The sequence below is a fragment of the Microchirus variegatus genome (assembly GCF_963457635.1).
Source record: "Microchirus variegatus genome assembly, chromosome: 5".
Lineage (NCBI taxonomy): Eukaryota > Metazoa > Chordata > Actinopteri > Pleuronectiformes > Soleidae > Microchirus > Microchirus variegatus.
In genome coordinates this window covers 36,440,246-36,457,944 of record NC_139806.1, presented here as the reverse complement: position 1 = coordinate 36,457,944, position 17,699 = coordinate 36,440,246, and the positions used below count along the sequence as shown (strand labels likewise).

Genomic DNA, 17,699 nt, shown 5'->3' with positions numbered 1-17,699 from the left:
CAGGGCACCACAAGAGAGAATACTAGTAAATATGAATAAATCACTGGTGATAACTCACACTTAACTTGATGCAGCTTTCTCTTAATCTAACATAGACTGACACGAATGTTTGATCCAGCAGTGTTAGCCCATTCCAGCATGATCTAAAAGGGGCATTTTGTGACCCCTGCTCCTCAGGACTCAGGACTCCTATCTGGGTTTTCTTTCCCACCGCGTCTATGGTAATCATTCCCGACAGCAAAGATGGCGGCTGAGCGGCGCTGAGTCTACTCCGTGAAGAAATACCAGCTTTAGTGGATGCGCTGTGCTTTCTGGGGAACAGTGAGACCAAGTCCACGCAGAGAGATCACTGTTACGAAAGAAATGTTGTGAGATTACGGAGACGATATCTTCGCGAGGAGTCACTAGAGCTCGGTCGTTTTCCTGTCGTAGTGCTGAGTGTGCGCCCGCCGTAGCTAACTGCTCTCTACCGTCATTGTAAAATGGCTCCGGTGCAGATTGGGTCAGACGGGCAGCTCGTCCCACTCGGGGGTCCGGTGGTCTCGGGACCACAGCCTCCACCACCCGGGGCTCCGGCCACGCACGGTATCCGGCTGAGTCTGTTGATTGAGTTTCTTCTCCAGAGGACCTACCATGAAATTACCCTGCTGGCTGAACTGTAAGTAACATGTTTTAGCATTGTAGGCCTCAAAGCTAACTTGGTGACCTGGCGGGCTAAGCGGCTAACGTCACTGAACCGGGAGGATGCTGGTCATCCCGACACCAAAACAAACTTTAACGGAATGATCTATAATATACATTTGTGAGTGATCGAGGAGTGAGTGTGTACCTTTTATCGGCTTAGTTATTTCAAAGCAGATGGCACAGAAAAGTAGTGTGATGTGAAGGGGCGTACCGGTACAAGTCACACCACAGGTCCTAAAGCTAAAGGTAGTTTATTTCTTTAGATTGTGTGATTGGTGTGACGCGGAACTTATTATGGATCATTTTCATCGGTCTACGCTAACAGAAGCTGACCCAGCATGGATGCACTGATTCGGTTGGCAAAATATGAACCCGTTTAGCTACTTTTTGAAGAGATTATTGGCAGTAAAAAATTGTACTTTGTTTTTTCCAGACTCCCGAGAAAAACGGACATGGAGAGGTGGGTGTCTAGACATTTTACTTTGAAATTATTTATCAATTTATCCATTTCGATCATTAGTTCGAATGAGCTGTTAAAACATCTCTGTTAAACAAACCACATACAACCTTGCATTTTCTCTTTTTCAGAAAAATTGAAATTGTCCAGTTTGCCAGTAGAACCAGGCAGTTATTTGTGCGTCTTCTCGCCCTGGTGAAGTGGGCAAGCAATGCAGGGAAAGTTGAGAAGTGTGCGGTATGTATTTTAATTTATTCGACTTCAGTCTAGCACAACACTTGGTATATTGTGCTTGAAAGAGAGACCTGGTTAATTGGCATAGTTAGATGGTTGTCAGGTGTCTTTGAATGTTCTCAATCAACATAACAATAGTATCTTCAGGGGTTTATATATAGGCAATCAACTGGAATTGCTTAAGTCAAGTTGAAGACCTTTCACATTTCATCCAAGAGGCCTCTTAAAATCTTCAACGTAACTAGAGCAAGTCCAGTTTCCTGTATCTAAACTCTTCATATAAACATGTATTAATAAAAAAAAAAAAAAGTACAGGGAGACACCTGAGCAATGCACTTTTTAAAACCCAATGAAACATGAATTGAAAGTGCCACTTGTATGTCTGATATTAAAGCTGTTTCCATAAATTCATTTTTCATCTAAATTCATAGCTTAGCATTCATTTACATTTACTTTTAGTAGTAAGGTTAATTGTTTATTAACTAGAGATTGCCTTAAATATCAAAATGCGTGAATTTTTAGTGATATCAATCCCTTACATGCTCTTTCTTTCATCCATTATCAACTGTTGCCATTGTGGTAACAGATGATCTCCAGCTTCCTGGATCAGCAGACAATCTTGTTTGTGGATACAGCTGATAGGCTGGCATCATTGGCCAGAGATGCACTGGTTCATGCCCGTTTGCCGAGCTTTGCCATCCCCTTTGCCATCGATGTGCTCACCACCGGGTCATACCCACGCTTGCCCACCTGCATACGAGTAAGTTTGAAGTTCTTTTGCTAATCTGTTATTATGTATGATATAATTTACTCACCTTTCGCTTGTATTTGTTTGCATTGTCTATGTCCATTTTGTTTAGGATAAGATCATCCCTCCAGATCCCATTACTAAGGTGGAAAAGCAGACCACCCTGACCCAGCTTAACCAGATTCTTCGACATCGTCTGGTCACCACAGACTTACCACCCCAGTTAGCAAATCTCACAGTTGGTAAGCAGCTAGTGGGGACTGATGATGGCGTTTGTAGATTGTTTTTTATTTGTGTAATGCAACAGGCAGCTTTTTGTATTGGAGTATCTTATGCCTATATTTGCCTGTGTGTATATTGTGTAGCTAATGGACGTGTAAAGTTTCGCGTGGAAGGAGAGTTTGAGGCCACTTTGACTGTGATGGGAGATGACCCTGATATTCCCTGGAGGCTGCTGAAGCTAGAGATTCTCGTGGAAGACAAAGAAACAGGAGGTAAGACAGTCCCTCATCCTGTCTCCTGCACAACTTTGTGGGTGTCATTGACAAGCAAATTGACAGAATTCTCTTTCACTCTGTGCCACACCCCCCCCCCCCCCCCCACATGCTGACAGATGGCCGAGCCTTGGTCCACAGTTTACAGGTGAACTTCATCCACGAGTTGGTCCAGGCACGTCTCTGTGCAGATGAAAAACCCCTACAGGACATGTACAACTGCTTGCGTATCCTTTGCGTTTGTCTGTTTGGATCGATCTATGGGCATTTAGTAAATTTCTTGCCTGAACCCCTTGGCTTTTGTCCCAGTCTGCTGTGAATTACTGCAGGAGGGTTGTGGTGTGTGTCAGAGCATACAGAGTATTGACTGGTGAGGCAAACAAGTGCAGCATTCCAATAAGAAACACAGCTGCAGTATTGCATCTAAAATCCTATTATTTTTCATTAATTCTCACATAAACCTGCCTTTTGTATTGGGACCGTTTCTGCTACGATGTGTCACCTTGCCAGGCCATGAGAGCTGTGATTATTTCCGTGTGGAGATGTGTCTCAACACCCGATAAGACTGTACCTTTTTAAAAACATGTCCTACTTTAGCAAGATTGTAGCTAAATTAAATTTTCAGTGTATAAATGCATCCAATCAGTCAACGTTTGCACATTTGTTACGCTGTTGATAACTCGCACATTTAAGAAGACTCTGCAGTATATGATGAAATTAAAATGTCAAGAAACAAACAACAGATTGTCAGCATTCATGCTAACATCAGAGACCCTAATCAAGCATGCAAACTGAGCACAACCCCAATAATCACTGTGCTAATCAGTGCTCTACTCTGGCTTTCCCCCAAAAATGCTAGCACTGCAGTTTTATGTGTCAAAGAGTAGTCTGTGTGGGGCACAAGAAGCCCTTTTACCACGGAAGTGTATGTGTGCGTGTGGATGTGTTTTGAATGTTAATGGAGAGCTGTGTGATACTTAATCTCTGCTCACCTGGACTCTTTTCTTTAACCACATTGTTTCCAGACTCTTTCTGTTTGTCACTGCAGCTCGAGGTGCTCCACTCTCAGACTCTGATGCTGATCAGAGAGAGATGGGGAGACCTGGTGCAGGAGGAGAGATATGTGCCCGCAAAATACCTCACACTGGCTGTCTGGAAGTAAGATCTCTATTTGAGTCATGATAATGTAACCCATTCATATTATTTCCATGACCAAAGAGTGATTCTACACTACGTTTTCAAAAATATGCTATATTAATGGTAACACACTGGCTTCCTTTTATTTTTGTGTCTTCAGCCAACAGGTTTTGGGTAGGAAAACTGGTACAGCGTCAGTCCATAAAGTCACTATAAAGATTGACGAGTCAGACGGATCTAAGCCATTGCAAATCTCTCATGAACCTCCTCTTCCTGCTTGTGACTCCAAATTAATGGAGCGAGCTATGAAGGTGAAGTGGATGTATTTAATGTAATATGTTCAGAGCAGGTTTGCCTTTTTGTATGGACATTTTGCATAAAGTTTAACTTTTTTTCCCTCTCTCTTTTTATAGATCGATCATCTATCGGTAGAGAAACTTTTGATTGACAGTGTACATGCACGGTCCCATCAGAAGCTACAGGAACTAAAGGCCATCCTAAAGACCAGCAATCCTGGTGACAATTGTGTGTATTTTCTTTTTCATCATTACAATAATTTAACATTTATTCATGTCATTCAGTAAAAGTGCAGAAAACGGCTTCATCTTCAACAGCAGCTGTAGCACATGCTGGTGTTGGAAGACCACGTGGAGAGAAACCAACAAACAATTTTACTTGAATTACTCATGACAGCAATGAAATATAGTGAGGTTTTGTTAAGAATGAATCTTGGATTTTGGGGATGAACTGTGTATCTAGCCTTTTATAGGGAACTACATGTTTTTTATCAGATTTCCGACTTATGCTCTTCATAAGTCTCCAGTTCTCCCCAAGTTACCTGATGTACTTCATTTACCATTTACTGTAGTGAAACAAAGTACTTAAGTGTGTTTGTTTATTTCAGCATTCATTGAGACGGCTCTTCCCACACTCGTAATCCCAATACTTGAGCCATGTGGTCGGTCCGAGTGCTTACACATTTTTGTAGACCTGCACTCTGGCATGTTCCAGCCCATGTTGTATGGATTAGGTAAGCACAAGCAAACATTAAATCACAACAATTGTTTAATTTGAATGCCCACTATGTTGCATGCAAATTTTATAAAGGGGAGTTTGTTTCCTCTAACAAGAGAGTAGTGAAACTACTTTGATGGAGATTTTGCCTGGCTGTTAAAATGTTATTTAATTAATTCTGCTGTTACTGTTTTTTGTGTGCTTGGCTTTGCGAACGTAAAACCCTGTTGTGCTCTTTTTAAAGACCAGTCAATGCTGGATGACATTGAAAAGACCATCAACGACGATATGAAGCGGATTATATCTTGGCTTCAACAGCTTAAGTAAGTCTACGTCCACATCAACTTTATCATGAACATAGTATTATATATTTACAGCCAAATGTCAGGTTTGGTTGATGGCACTGATGGAGAACAATTAGTGAAACGCTGGAGCCATAGTCTTGTCACTGATTACAGCTTGTCAGAACTCACTAGTATAAGCAACACCCAGCTAAGCAGTTGGTAAAGATGGTGTTGAGATGAATTGCCAGGGCTGTCATAGTATGCATCCTATGAGGTATAATTAGGATAAGCTATCAACCCTTTTTGCACGTTTATTAGAAGACTGACTCTTTTTCTTTATTTTTCTTTATCTCTGCTCAGGTTCTGGTTGGGCGAGCAGCGCTCTCGACAGTCTGTGAAGCACCTTCCCACTGTCTGCACTGATGTCCTCCATCTATCCAACGTAGTCTCTCACCCTGTTGGCAATTTGTCCAAACACAAACTCTTCATTAAGCTCACACGTCTTCCACAGTACTACATTGTGAGTTATTTTAATCAGTGTATTTCTAAAAATTAATTTAAAGAAATTCCACTGAAAACTTTATAATATTTAGTGCACTCTTATTAATGTGTAACCTTCTTTGTTTTTTACAACAATGCTTTTTCGTAACTCTCATGTCTACTTCTTAGGTGGTAGAAATGCTTGACGTGCCTAGCAGTCCCACTGCCTTGCAGTACAAGTACTCCTTCCTGTCTGTGTCTCATTTGGAAGGAGAGGATGGACCCATGTGCGCCCAGCTACTGCAGCATTTCAAGCCTAACCTTGAACATCTTGTCCAGGATGCTACAGGAAAAGGGGCCCGACCTGGAACCAAAAGAAAGGTGGTTACGTAGCGCTTAGCACTATTAGCATATTAATTACGTCCGATCAGCCAAAATGACAAACCAAAAGGTCATAGAAGATTTTTAGGGTGTGTGCACTTTTTGCACAGCCTCCATATATAAGAACAATAACATTGACAATAAATCCTTGGTAAGTTGCTACTCAAAACAATTTTTCAAGGTTGGCATGTCTGGTGCATTCCGAAGTTCATATTTCTAAATGATAAAAATCATCAGGTCTGGTGTAGCTCATACATACATTAAATTAAAGATAAATTCACCTTTTGTTTGTGCAGGTATTCCTTATGTGACAAAGCTTTGCAAGAAAGAAATGTGTAAGACCATAATGTGTATCGTCTTTCCCCTGTTGCCCTGTAGGTATCTGCAGATCAAGGGGAACCAGAGCCAAAAAAGCCTAAGCGCTCTGGGGAAATGTGTGCCTTCAACAAGGAGCTGGCTCACCTGGTAGCCATGTGTGACACCAACATGCCTTTCATTGGCCTCAGAACAGAGGTAAGTGACAATGCTCAGACCTGTCAAGCAGGAAAATTAAGGTCAGTGCTTCCTGGCTAATTCTGCATCTTTGTCTCTGTTTTTGGGTAGCTGTCCAACATGGAGATTCCAAACGAGGGTGTTCAAGTGGAGGGAGATGGGAGCAGTCACGCTATACGTCTGCTGAAGTAATACAATCTGGCATGCATTAATGCACACCAGCCATTCACAGCCAAATGTAGTTGTCTTTTAAATGTGATGCCCCTACTTTTTTAACTATAGGGTGTTGTTTTAATTCCACAGGATTCATTCTTGTAAAGGAGTAGGAGATGAGACAAGACGAGCTTTAGACCGCTCTCTACTGGACTGCACCTTCCGATTGCAGGGTCGTAACAACCGAACCTGGGTGGCAGAATTGATGCTAGCCAGCTGTCCTCTCAACAGCACACACAGCAAGGAGCAAGGTAATTTACCACATACACTGTTCTTAATTAAAACTGTTTGCATCAACATCGAGTTTCAAGAAACACAAGTCCGATTGTAGACCATATATATTATTTGTAAAGTACCAATAGTAAGCTCACCTTGCATACAACTACAATCATTTTAAAACATGGGGCTTAAATCTTCTTAAGATTTATCTTAAATTATTCACTTCCTCCTGTAAATGTTCCCTCTATTAGCATCCACGCGGCATGTGTATCTGACCTATGAAAACCCTCTGTCGGAGCCGGTGGGTGGACGGAAGGTGGTTGAGATGTTCCTCAATGACTGGAATGCCATCAGTCAGCTCTACCAGTGTGTCCTCAACTTCGCTCGTGCTCTGCCAGGTATAAAGACGGCTGTGGACTGAAAAACAGACGTTGCACTTCACTTCTAATCCAATGACTTTGTTTTTTTGTGATCAATCAGTCCTCCTAAAGCAAATCAATAAGAGAACTTCTGTTTTGCTACAGGAAAAGTAAAAGCAAGCATAGTTTTATTGACCAGGTTTAATGTTTTGTGCTAAAAACACATTTGTAGTTTAGATTGAAACATGCATTTTATTTAGTGAGTCCACCGTGACCAGTACTGAATCAATTACTGCCAAAATATACACACCCACCTCACACAGCTGCATTTTGTGATTGCTTTCTTCCAGAGATGCCATCTTATCTGAGCCTGTTTTCAGAGGTGCGGCTATATAATTACCGTAAGTTGGTGCTGTGCTATGGCACCACCAAGGGCAGCTCTGTCACCGTCCAGTGGAACTCCAGCAGCCAACGTTTCCATCTCAGTCTGGGCACTGTGGGGCCAAACTCTGGCTGTTCCAACTGCCACAATATCATCCTCCACCAGCTGCAGGAGATGTTCAACAAGTGCCCTAATGTGTTGCAGCTGCTGCAGGTACATATAAGCTAAAATGTTCACAACATATATACACAATGCATATGTACTTGTCAGATTTGGATTAAGTTATGATTTTAAGTTATGGATTTCATATACATGTATATACGTGTATATATGTGTATATATATCTAGATATAGATATATATACACACACGCGTGTGTGTGCGTACTGTATATTCAGAAGGCTCTAACACTGTATTCATTATGGTCCCCAGGTGCTTTATGACACACAGGCTCCTCTGAATGCAATCAATAAGCTACCAACAGTGCCCATGCTGGGTCTGACCCAGCGCACCAACACTGCCTACCAGTGCTTCTCCATTTTACCCCAGTCACCCACACACATCCGCCTGGCGTTCCGAAACATGTACTGCATTGACATCTACTGCCGCAGCCGTGGAGTGGTGGCCATCAGAGATGGAGCCCACAGTCTTTTTGACAACACTAAGATTGTTGAGGGCTTCTACCCTGCTCCAGGACTCAAGGTATGCCAAACTCTGAAAGACAGTTGTGGTGTTAAGTAACTGACTTGAATACTTTGTTTTCGGTGCAGATTTAATGTTTGTAGTGTTCATTTTAATTTAAAGGTGCTAGGAGGCATATTTTTTTGTTAGCTGTATCTTCAGCTACTTTTCATGCTTTTGCATTTTTCCTGCCATCACTTCGGTAATTCTGTGTTTTGGACCTGAAGCATTTTTTATTAAATTTTTTTAATAAAGAAATGCATCTGAATTGCAAAACTAAATGTATTTCAGTACTAACTGAAATGTCCATGTATATATTAACCATTGTCTCTTTGCACTTTTCCTCCTGTAGACATTCCTGAACATGTTTGTCGACAGCAATCAGGACGCTCACAGACGCTCAACCACAGAAGACGACAACCCGCCCTCGCCAGTGGGTGTAGATGTGATAGACAGTCTGATTAACCCACTGCAGCCTCAACCTCTGCCACAGACAATGAGAGGAGGGGCGGGTGGTGTATATCCTCTCACCTCCCCACCAAATTACCATGCTAATGTAACTCCTTCACCATCTATGATGCCCACCCAGTCACCAGGTAATGGCGCTTGATATGTGTGTGTGTGTGTGTGTGTGTGCGCGAGAGAGAGCGAGTGACTGAATGATTTCTTGTAATGTCAAGCTGCCATTCAGCATTTTGACCATCATTTTTTTGGGGATATGTCGCATTACTGTCACCAACATTTCTGCTGACTTGTGCGTTTGTTCCATGAGCATATTGTGTGTATGTCGGAGCGAATGAGGAACAGCGAACGTGTGCTCATTGTGTCCATTTTAATTTTGTTAAAACATGAAATCAGTTGTGTTCTCCATGCAACCTGCAATACTACACAGTGCAAAGCCAAGAGGGAATGAAGCATGCATTTAGTCCTGCTCCTCCATTCTTTGCCATCTCAGCCTGTCAGCCAGAGACTATGGCCCTTCCGCCCAGCTTTAGTGTGTGTTTGTGTGTGTGTGTGTGTGCGCGTGTGCGCATCTTTGCGTGTGTAAGGAGAACTTGTCACCTTCTGACGAGCCCCTTTGGTGTGTGTACGTATGTGTATGCAGGGAACATCCATGCCTCTGGCTCCCCTAGTGGAGCTCTGAGGGCACCTTCACCTTTTGGGCCCACCCCCTCTCCATCTTCTCTGGGCATAACCATGGGCCCGACCAGCTTTGCCAGTCCCCACGGTAAGCAGAAGGGTGGCCCTGAATGTTCACTTGGTGGTAATTGTGGTCTACTGGGCAAGTGCTGGAAAGGGCTGAACTTCACATCACTTCAGTAGTAGCTGGCCGATGACAAATGGCCTGTAAAGTTGGGCACAAAGTGGTGTTTTTAATCTGACTGATTATTGTTGAATGTTTCCATGTGGCTGATGGCTGTGTTTGCTTTCACCTAGGTGCACTGGACCCCAGCTCTCCATATGCCATGGTGTCTCCCAGTCATAGAGGCCAGTGGCCAGGCTCTCCCCACCAGGTATCAGGGCCTTCTCCTGGGGCAAGAATCCATGGCATGTCTCCTGGTAATCCATCACTGCACTCGCCTATCCCTGATCCACATTCTCCACGTGCTGGGACCAGTAAGTTTTGTAGTCTCGCTTCATTTTATTTAAGTAAAGATTCAACATTTTCCCATGTTGCGTTCATGAAATTGAGTATAAAATGCCATTTACACACTTACCTCTGTCCTTTTTCTCTAGGTTCTCAAGTCATGCCTACTAGTATGCCTCCACCCCGCAAGCTACCTCAGCGCCCCTGGGCTGCCTCCATTCCAACCATTCTCACCCACAATGCCTTGCATGTGCTTCTACTACCCTCACCCACCCCCTGCCTGGTACCAGGCCTGGCAGGAAGCTACCTCTGCTCACCACTGGAGCGCTTTCTGGGTTCAGTGATAATGAGACGGCACCTGCTGAGAATTATCCAGCAGGAAGCCAACGTGAGTGCTACTCAAATCATTCTGCTTGGGACACGGGATGATTATCCTCCTTTTGTTGTTCCCTTCAGTTCTGTTCTCCACTAACTACCATCTCACTTTTCCCACTCTATCAAAATGGTTCCAGTTGTCCATTGTGAACTCCAATGAACCTGGGGTCATCATGTTCAAGACGGATGTCCTCAAGTGCCGGGTTGCTCTCAACCCAAAGAACTACCAGACGCTGCAGCTCAAAGTCACTCCAGAAAATACCGGTCCATGGTCCCAAGAGGAGCTTCAGGTGCTGGAGAAGTTCTTTGAGACGCGGGTATGTAAAGAAAGCTCTCATCAAAACAATAATTATTGAAACACATCTTATTATAATATAGAAAAACCTTTTTTTTTACTGCTCATGATTTACATTGTAGGTTTATGGTGTTGTAATCTGGTTTCAGTTGCTTTTTTTTATTAAAACATCTTTACTGTTTTGTCACACTAATTTATTTCATTCTCGTTCTGTTGTCAACTTTTTAGGTTGCTGGTCCTCCCTTTAAATACAACACTCTGAATGCCTTCACAAAGCTGCTGGGTGCACCCACTAACATCCTAAGGGACTGTGTGCGCATCATGAAGCTTGAACTGGTGGGTAACGTCTTAATCTATCAGTGTTTGTTCCATGTTTTCACATGTTTAAGTATCATGTTTCTTTACCTGGTGTAAACTCTTGAATGTGTTTCTTTGTTTTAAGTGTGCCATATTCATAACCTTATGTCTCTGCTCAGTTCCCTGATCAGGGTGCGCAGCTCAAGTGGAACGTCCAGTTCTGTCTCACCATCCCTCCCAGTGCTCCTCCCATCGCCCCACCAGGGACCATCGCGGTGGTCCTCAAGTCTAAGATGCTCTTCTTTGTAAGTCTCAGCAGTGTCTTAATTTGCTTTTCCAAAAACAGGACAAATAATTTTACGACACAAAAAAACCAACCCCACGCTTTATGTGGTCTATTTTGTCTCACAGTTGCAGCTGACCCAGCGTATCCCAGTGCCCCAGGAGCCAGTGAGCATTATTGTACCTATCGTGTACGACATGGCTACAGGCCTCACACAGCAGGCTGACATCCCCAGACAGCACAGCTCCTCTGGGGCTGCAGCACTAATGGTTTCTAATATCCTCAAGAGGTTCAATGAGCTGCACCCAGCAAGACAGGGTGAGGCACTGCACTCCTAAATAATGGATGATTGTATATTTTACTCTACTAATCCGTGGATACATTTCTGTAATTTTATATACACTTTAGGCAAAATGTCTTTAATAACAGAGTTTATTTTTTCTTTCAGGTGAGTGTACAATATTTGCTTCAGTTCACGAGCTGATGGCCAACCTCACGTTACCCCCCGGCACTCGTCAGTAGTAACAGCAGCTTCCCAAACTGTACTGGAACTAAACTGGAGTCCCTTTAACGTCGAGCACGGGTCCACCTCTGAGCTACAGTGAAACAGGAGAGCAACAGTCGTCCACAGACTAACCCCCCCAGCATGTGTGCTCCATTTCTGCCACTGGACTAGTGACCTGATTCATTTCACTGTTCTGAAAGGGAGTAAGCTAAGAACAGCCATGGACCACTCACTCACTCTTCATTCTTTATAGATGCTTAGAAACGAGGTTTGCTGTAACATAGATCTTGGACAAGTGGCCCATTTGATGCAAAGGGATAAAATGTTATATTTTCCTCCAGGTGCACTTGTAAACAAGATTATCTATTGAAATTATTGTTGTTTACATAAAAATATGTACATTGTTGTAAATTTGAGTGTTGAGAAGAATCAAATGAGTTACAATTTTGCTAGTTTGTCTTGTTTCTTTCTTTCTTTTTTTTTTTACAATGCTATACTGATATAACTGTAGTATCAGGAGATGTATTCCTCAGCACACTATTTAAATGCTTCCCTGCCTTTACACTGTCAAAGGACCTCTGGATTTTTATTTCAGGCTATTTTCTTTCGATACTGTAAAACTGTGACAGACTTTATACGCCAGTTGTATTTTATTACGATGCATTTTGAGTCTTGATTGAAAGATTTGAAAAATCCTGTCTGACTTTGATATTTAAAAATAAAACAAGCCCACGGTTGGTTTGTGCTTTGAGGATCTTCCACTGCCAGTGCCAAAATAATCACATTATTCACATTCACCTTTTATATAGAATAGTTTCAGCCTACCACTGTGTTAGTGATCTTTGTTTAGTGACATTTCATATCATTTCATCATGTCATACTCTTATAACCCCTTATGCTTTAGGTTCGCTACCAACATTATTTTCTATTAATCGATGGATTATTTTCATTCTTATCTTTACGTTGATGTTTTCAAATGTCTTATTTGTTCAATAAGTACATAAAAATAGTTATATATTTTTAAATGGGCAATGTAAAAATAATGTACAGTGCTCAACAGAATAACGGAGTAATTACTGTAGTTTATTACATTCATTGGAGCAAAAATACACTGAAATATAAATGAGTTTGAAATGAAAATGAAGGAAACAGGCCAAGTACTGGAGTTGATGTACTTGTTTACTGTGTAAATGATTTTGGATGTTGAGATAAGAGTTCAGGGTATTTGAAACGTGGTTGTGTGAGGTAATAATTATTGCCAACGACCTTATCATAAGAACATGTTCACTGCTTATTTCTCCATCAGACGTTTTACTTTCCGCAAAGGCACGTGAACATGGTGCTGCCTTGTGAGCTGCTCACTCCTCCTGCCCCAAAGTCCAACGAGAAAACTGCCGTTTTTAGTAACTAAAATCAATTTTCCATTCTGTGCTCACTCACGCAGCCATGTTTCACCGAGCTGGAGCAGCACCCCATAGACCAGGGGTCTGCAACCTGCGGCTCTAGAGCCTCATGTGGCTCTTCAGCCTCTCCGTAGTGGCTCCTTCTAGCTTTTCACACTCTTTTTGTCAAGATAAAGGGATAAATAAAAGTGTAACCCCCCCCCCACCCGAAAGCCATTAAAGTGGCTCATTTTGGAGTCCTGTCCATCTTTAGATCTGTGTACTTACGCCAGGTAGGTTTTCTCAGACATAAACTACATGAAATTGTTTTATTTTTCATTTCAAAGTGGTTTTCCTACAATTTAGAGGTTGGGTATCAACTTGCGACAAACTGTAGTTCTTTAAATATGGTATGTGTAAAAAACAACAACTTTGCATTAGATTTTATCTTCATTTTAGGGATCAAATAGGTTTTGCTTAAAGCTCCAGACTGATTTTATTTGGGTGGCGAGGGGACAAAAATGGCTCTTTATATTTTAAAGGTTGCAGACCCCTGCACTAGACCCATGATGAACTATCCCTTTAAACCTGTGATTCAAGGTGCATCCCAACAAGTGGTGCTGTTCACCGCATCCCTAAAAGATGACATCATGGACAAAGCCTGATCCTCGGTGTGTGTGTGTGTGTGTGTCAGTGGTGATCACTATGTAACTGGGCGTGGACACAGTGGTGTGTTTTCATTTCCACTGGCTCCAATAGCTAAGTGGATGGATGCTCCCGGATTAGCGGACGCGTGTGGGCATCATCATCGTCACCTGCAGGGAAACATCGAATCACGGATAAAGATCAACAACCGTGTCGGCGTCTCTTCGTCCTCCCACTTGAACACCGGACACTTGAACGCACCTCAGTGCAGTCGGACACTTGCGAGCAGCAGATGCTGTCAAATGGATAAGTCGACTCTTTGTCAGTCTGCTTCATAAGCTTCATATGGCTTTTTATCGGTGGAGCAGGTCTGGGTGAGTGGGTGTGATCATCCAGACAGTCAGACATGGCAGTGAACGCATCAGAGCCGCTCTGTCAGCCGTGCTTTTACAATGGGGCGTTCAAAGGTAAGTTCCAGCTTCGCATTCTAGATTTTTCTTTCACTATTTCTATGTCTGGTGTTTAAAATAAAGTGTTTCCCTGCAGAAACTAATTTCAACACAGTGAGCAGTGACCACTCCCCTCCTAATGTTAGACCTGCAAGATGCATGACACGTTATTTACAGTGGATGTATTTTGTGGACAATGAAGGGAGAGTGAGGATATATGACATACAGGTTTATACACTGATGTGGATTCCATCTGTGTGTGGATCAGTGGATCTACAGGTGAAGAGACCGCTGATGCCGGTCCAGCTGGGTCCAGAGCAGGTGGGCCTGGAGATGCTGTGTCTTTGTGGGCAACTGGACCTTCTCATCAGGGCACAGATGCAGCAGGTAGGTAGGGTAACCTGAGCCTTACATGTGACACAGTGTCTTTGACTTCCATGTAACTGTCTGGTTAAGGCATTTAGAAAATGTCCCTCAAACATCCATCCATCCATCCATTATCTACCGCTTCATCCTCCACCAGAGGGTCGCGGGGGGTGCTGTGCCTATCTCAGCAGACATTGGGCGATAGGCGGGGTTCACCCTAGACAGTTCGCCAGTCCATCGCAGGGCCACATATAGAGACAAACAACCATTTACTCACACTCACACCTACGGTCAATTTAGAGTGACCCATTCACCTAATCCCCATATTGCATGTTTTTGGACTGTGGGAGGAAGCCGGAGAACCCGGAGAAAACCCACGCACACACGGGGAGAACATGCAAACTCCTTGCAGAAAGGCCCTTGTTCTGAAGTTGTTCCAAACGGGGCTTGAACCCAGAAACCCGTGGGCCCCTCAAACAATCCCTTGAAATGAATCTGACCATTCAACTGTGCATCTACTGTATATGAGTTGTATCAAAGCTCATATACAGGCATCTTGGAAGTAACTGATGCACAATTCACACACATTAAACACAGTCAGCCTACAACAAAACAAAGCACTGACAACAAAAATACATTGTATTTGATTAGATCTAGTGTCTCTACCCAAACGATAGATCGCTGCAGTAGCAGCAGTCATTTCCACTTCCCTCCCAAATGTTCCTGTAAACCTGCACTTGAATGCAACATTTGGGAGACTCTGGAGGACACTGACCAAGCCCTTTCAGGTCCACTGTGATCAATCCAGTGTTTAAACCGTGTTTCACGTCGTTCTGTGCACACAGCCCTCCCTTTGCCTTATGATTCAGAGCTTATATGTTAAAGTTCCAGGAGCAGTTAGGTCAAGGCTGCAGCCCAGAGGAGTCAGACAATTTCCAGGCTCAAGGTATGTATGGTGAATCATTCTCAGGGTTTAGTCTTAGAGACTTTTAATCTCTGCTGCATGTCTGACATTGCTGTGCTATATTCCTACAGGATCGGAGATTCTTGACCAGATGCTGCAGTGCCTTGAACATCTACCAAAACCTATGCCACAGCTGGAGGTATCACATCTCAAACGAATGAATTACCTCTTATAGAAGCACTAGCATCATTCATTTTTAATATTAGGTTTCATTACAGCTACTCCAACTAAAAAAACTAAATAAAGTTAAATACTAATATAAAAAAATATCAAGGGTGGATGGAAAAAAATGACAAGCAGTAAAGACATATAATGCTTGTCTAAACTCCATTCAGTATTTATTATCCTTACTCTAAACCTCCACACTACACTTCCAAATAACATATACATTCTATATTTATACATAGAATTCTTGATTTAGTAATAAATACTCAATAACACACAATGAGTAATGAAACTATTAAAAGTAAAAATGATGACTGGGTAAATCAAAGCATCACGATTGAGGAGTTTTGCATAACTGTTACCTGCTGCACCATAAATCATTTATTTACTTATGATTCATTCATATTTATTTATTTATTTATTGGTGTTTCTGCAGGACTACCTGGATATGATGGGTCTGTCGGCGATGTTTCCTCGAGTAGAAGTATTTCTCATTCAAGGTAGCCCCGTGGACATGTTAGAGAGGCCGCCGATGGATGGTAAGAGAAGAAATAAATCCACTGCACAACATTTGTTTCTCTGGCTGTTGAAGATGCTATTATTTGTTATTTAAGAAAAAAAAAAAAGCCTTTTTTTTGGTTTCAGAGTGTGATTTAAATTTGGATTTGTTGTTTTTTTGGTTCAACCTAATAAATAAAAACTATAGACCAAAGCAACAATTTACTGAATCATGTGACAATAGCACATGATGCTGGTTTTTCCATTTTGGAAAAAATAAACATTAAAGTATTGCATATATTAGTGGACACAAGTGTGATTCACAGCTTGTAATAGGTGTGTGTTTGCAGTTGACTTCTGTGAATTTTCAAAAACTGAAACTTTTTAGATATGATGCATGGACCAAAACACATCCCTGTGTTGCTAAAGAATAGTCTTGTACACACTGATGCTTCTATTGCAGAGTATTTCTTCCACATTGCCAAACTGAACCAGCTCTTGGTGCTGAGTCAACAGCTAGAGGAAGATGTCAGGCACCTTGGGAGTCATAAATACATCGCCCACCAGCTTTCTGTGTTATATGTAAGGAGGATTAATTGCAATTTCTCTCTCTTTTGTTTTAATTTTTACTAATGCCATCTTTTGATTTTTAATTACTTCTCTTTCTTTGCAGCAAGTCATCAGCTCTTTCAGGGGAATTCAGGTCTTCTCTGAAATAAAGAAAGATATCGAGGCCAACTTCAAACAGATGAAAGAGTCTCTGGTGAACGTTGAAGGCTCTCGGCACGAGCCTCAATTGGCTGCTCACTACATAAACTGGTGGGTGAAAATAAATGATTCAGCCGGTGGAGATTAAAATTGCGAACGCAGCAGCTCCCGCTAACAATCCCCGTGTCGTTCTCTTGGTAGGATTTTAGAAATAACTCAAAGCTTAACGTCGCTGGTGTTGTCGCTACCTGAGGAGCTGACGGACGACCTTCACCAGGCTGTGTTCTTCGTGTCGCAGTTCCTGTCCTGACTCAATGAACCCGGATGCTCTGATGCTCTGATGCTCCAGGTTTCTCCAGGAGTCTCCTGCTTCTAGATAACATGCTGTTGTGTGTGTGTGTGTGTGTGTGTGAAAAAAGGTGCTACATGAGAAGATTCAACTGATTGATGATGGAGTTTGAAAGGCTGCTGCATTTATAAATCAGCTAGGTTTTATATTTCCTGTTGAGTGTCACACCGTCACTTGTTTGGAAATGAATGTAAGATGGTTGAATCCCTCCTTGCACTACTCTTAACAATAACTACTGTTACCACTTTTTAACCTATGGTGAAATAATACAATTGAATGCAATAGGGACGTGTGTTTGCCTGTTGTGGGACTGTTGTTGTCATTGTCTCCACCTCAGTCATTAACATCATCACATCCTGTAAGCACACACAATTCTGTTTTGTCCCACCACCTGTCAAAACATCAAACCTATATCAAAATAAACTATACAATAGTAAATACTACACTTTGTCTGGTGAGTCTCTTGTTCCATTAAGACATTGGTTCTCAAAGTGCGGCCCGGGGGCCAATGGCGGCCCGCAGAAACATTTCTGGCGGCCCCGCAATGAATTACAGTTGATAGTTTTAATCCA

At 42.4% G+C, this 17,699-nt stretch overlaps 1 protein-coding gene across 1 annotated transcript; it reads left to right on the top strand.

Annotated features, from left to right (window-relative positions):
• Window positions 1–276: 276 nt before the first annotated feature.
• On the top strand, window positions 277–11,917 carry med14 (mediator complex subunit 14). The gene is made up of 29 exons (XM_083890182.1): window positions 277–658; window positions 1,118–1,144; window positions 1,273–1,378; window positions 1,962–2,135; window positions 2,236–2,365; window positions 2,489–2,617; window positions 2,737–2,844; window positions 3,643–3,775; window positions 3,915–4,065; window positions 4,168–4,279; window positions 4,659–4,784; window positions 5,013–5,091; window positions 5,413–5,572; window positions 5,722–5,913; window positions 6,292–6,426; window positions 6,517–6,593; window positions 6,709–6,869; window positions 7,089–7,235; window positions 7,547–7,791; window positions 8,010–8,279; window positions 8,611–8,854; window positions 9,364–9,486; window positions 9,696–9,875; window positions 9,996–10,234; window positions 10,359–10,538; window positions 10,745–10,852; window positions 10,993–11,118; window positions 11,225–11,414; window positions 11,545–11,917. Exons 1-29 carry the CDS (start codon window positions 483–485, stop codon window positions 11,616–11,618), a joined length of 4,302 nt encoding a protein of 1,433 aa, XP_083746308.1. The 5' UTR covers window positions 277–482; the 3' UTR covers window positions 11,619–11,917.
• Window positions 11,918–17,699: the final 5,782 nt, after the last annotated feature.

What these genes read in the sequence shown, in the direction of transcription:
- med14 (XM_083890182.1), top strand. Translation starts at nt 483, where the DNA reads ATGGCTCCGGTGCAGATTGGGTCAGACGGGCAGCTCGTCCCACTCGGG. An exon ending in CTTCGCTCGTGCTCTGCCAG is followed by an intron (nt 7,236 to 7,546) that starts GTATAAAGACGG and finishes GCTTTCTTCCAG; the next exon opens with AGATGCCATCTTATCTGAGC. An exon ending in AGTCTAAGATGCTCTTCTTT is followed by an intron (nt 11,119 to 11,224) that starts GTAAGTCTCAGC and finishes TTTGTCTCACAG; the next exon opens with TTGCAGCTGACCCAGCGTAT.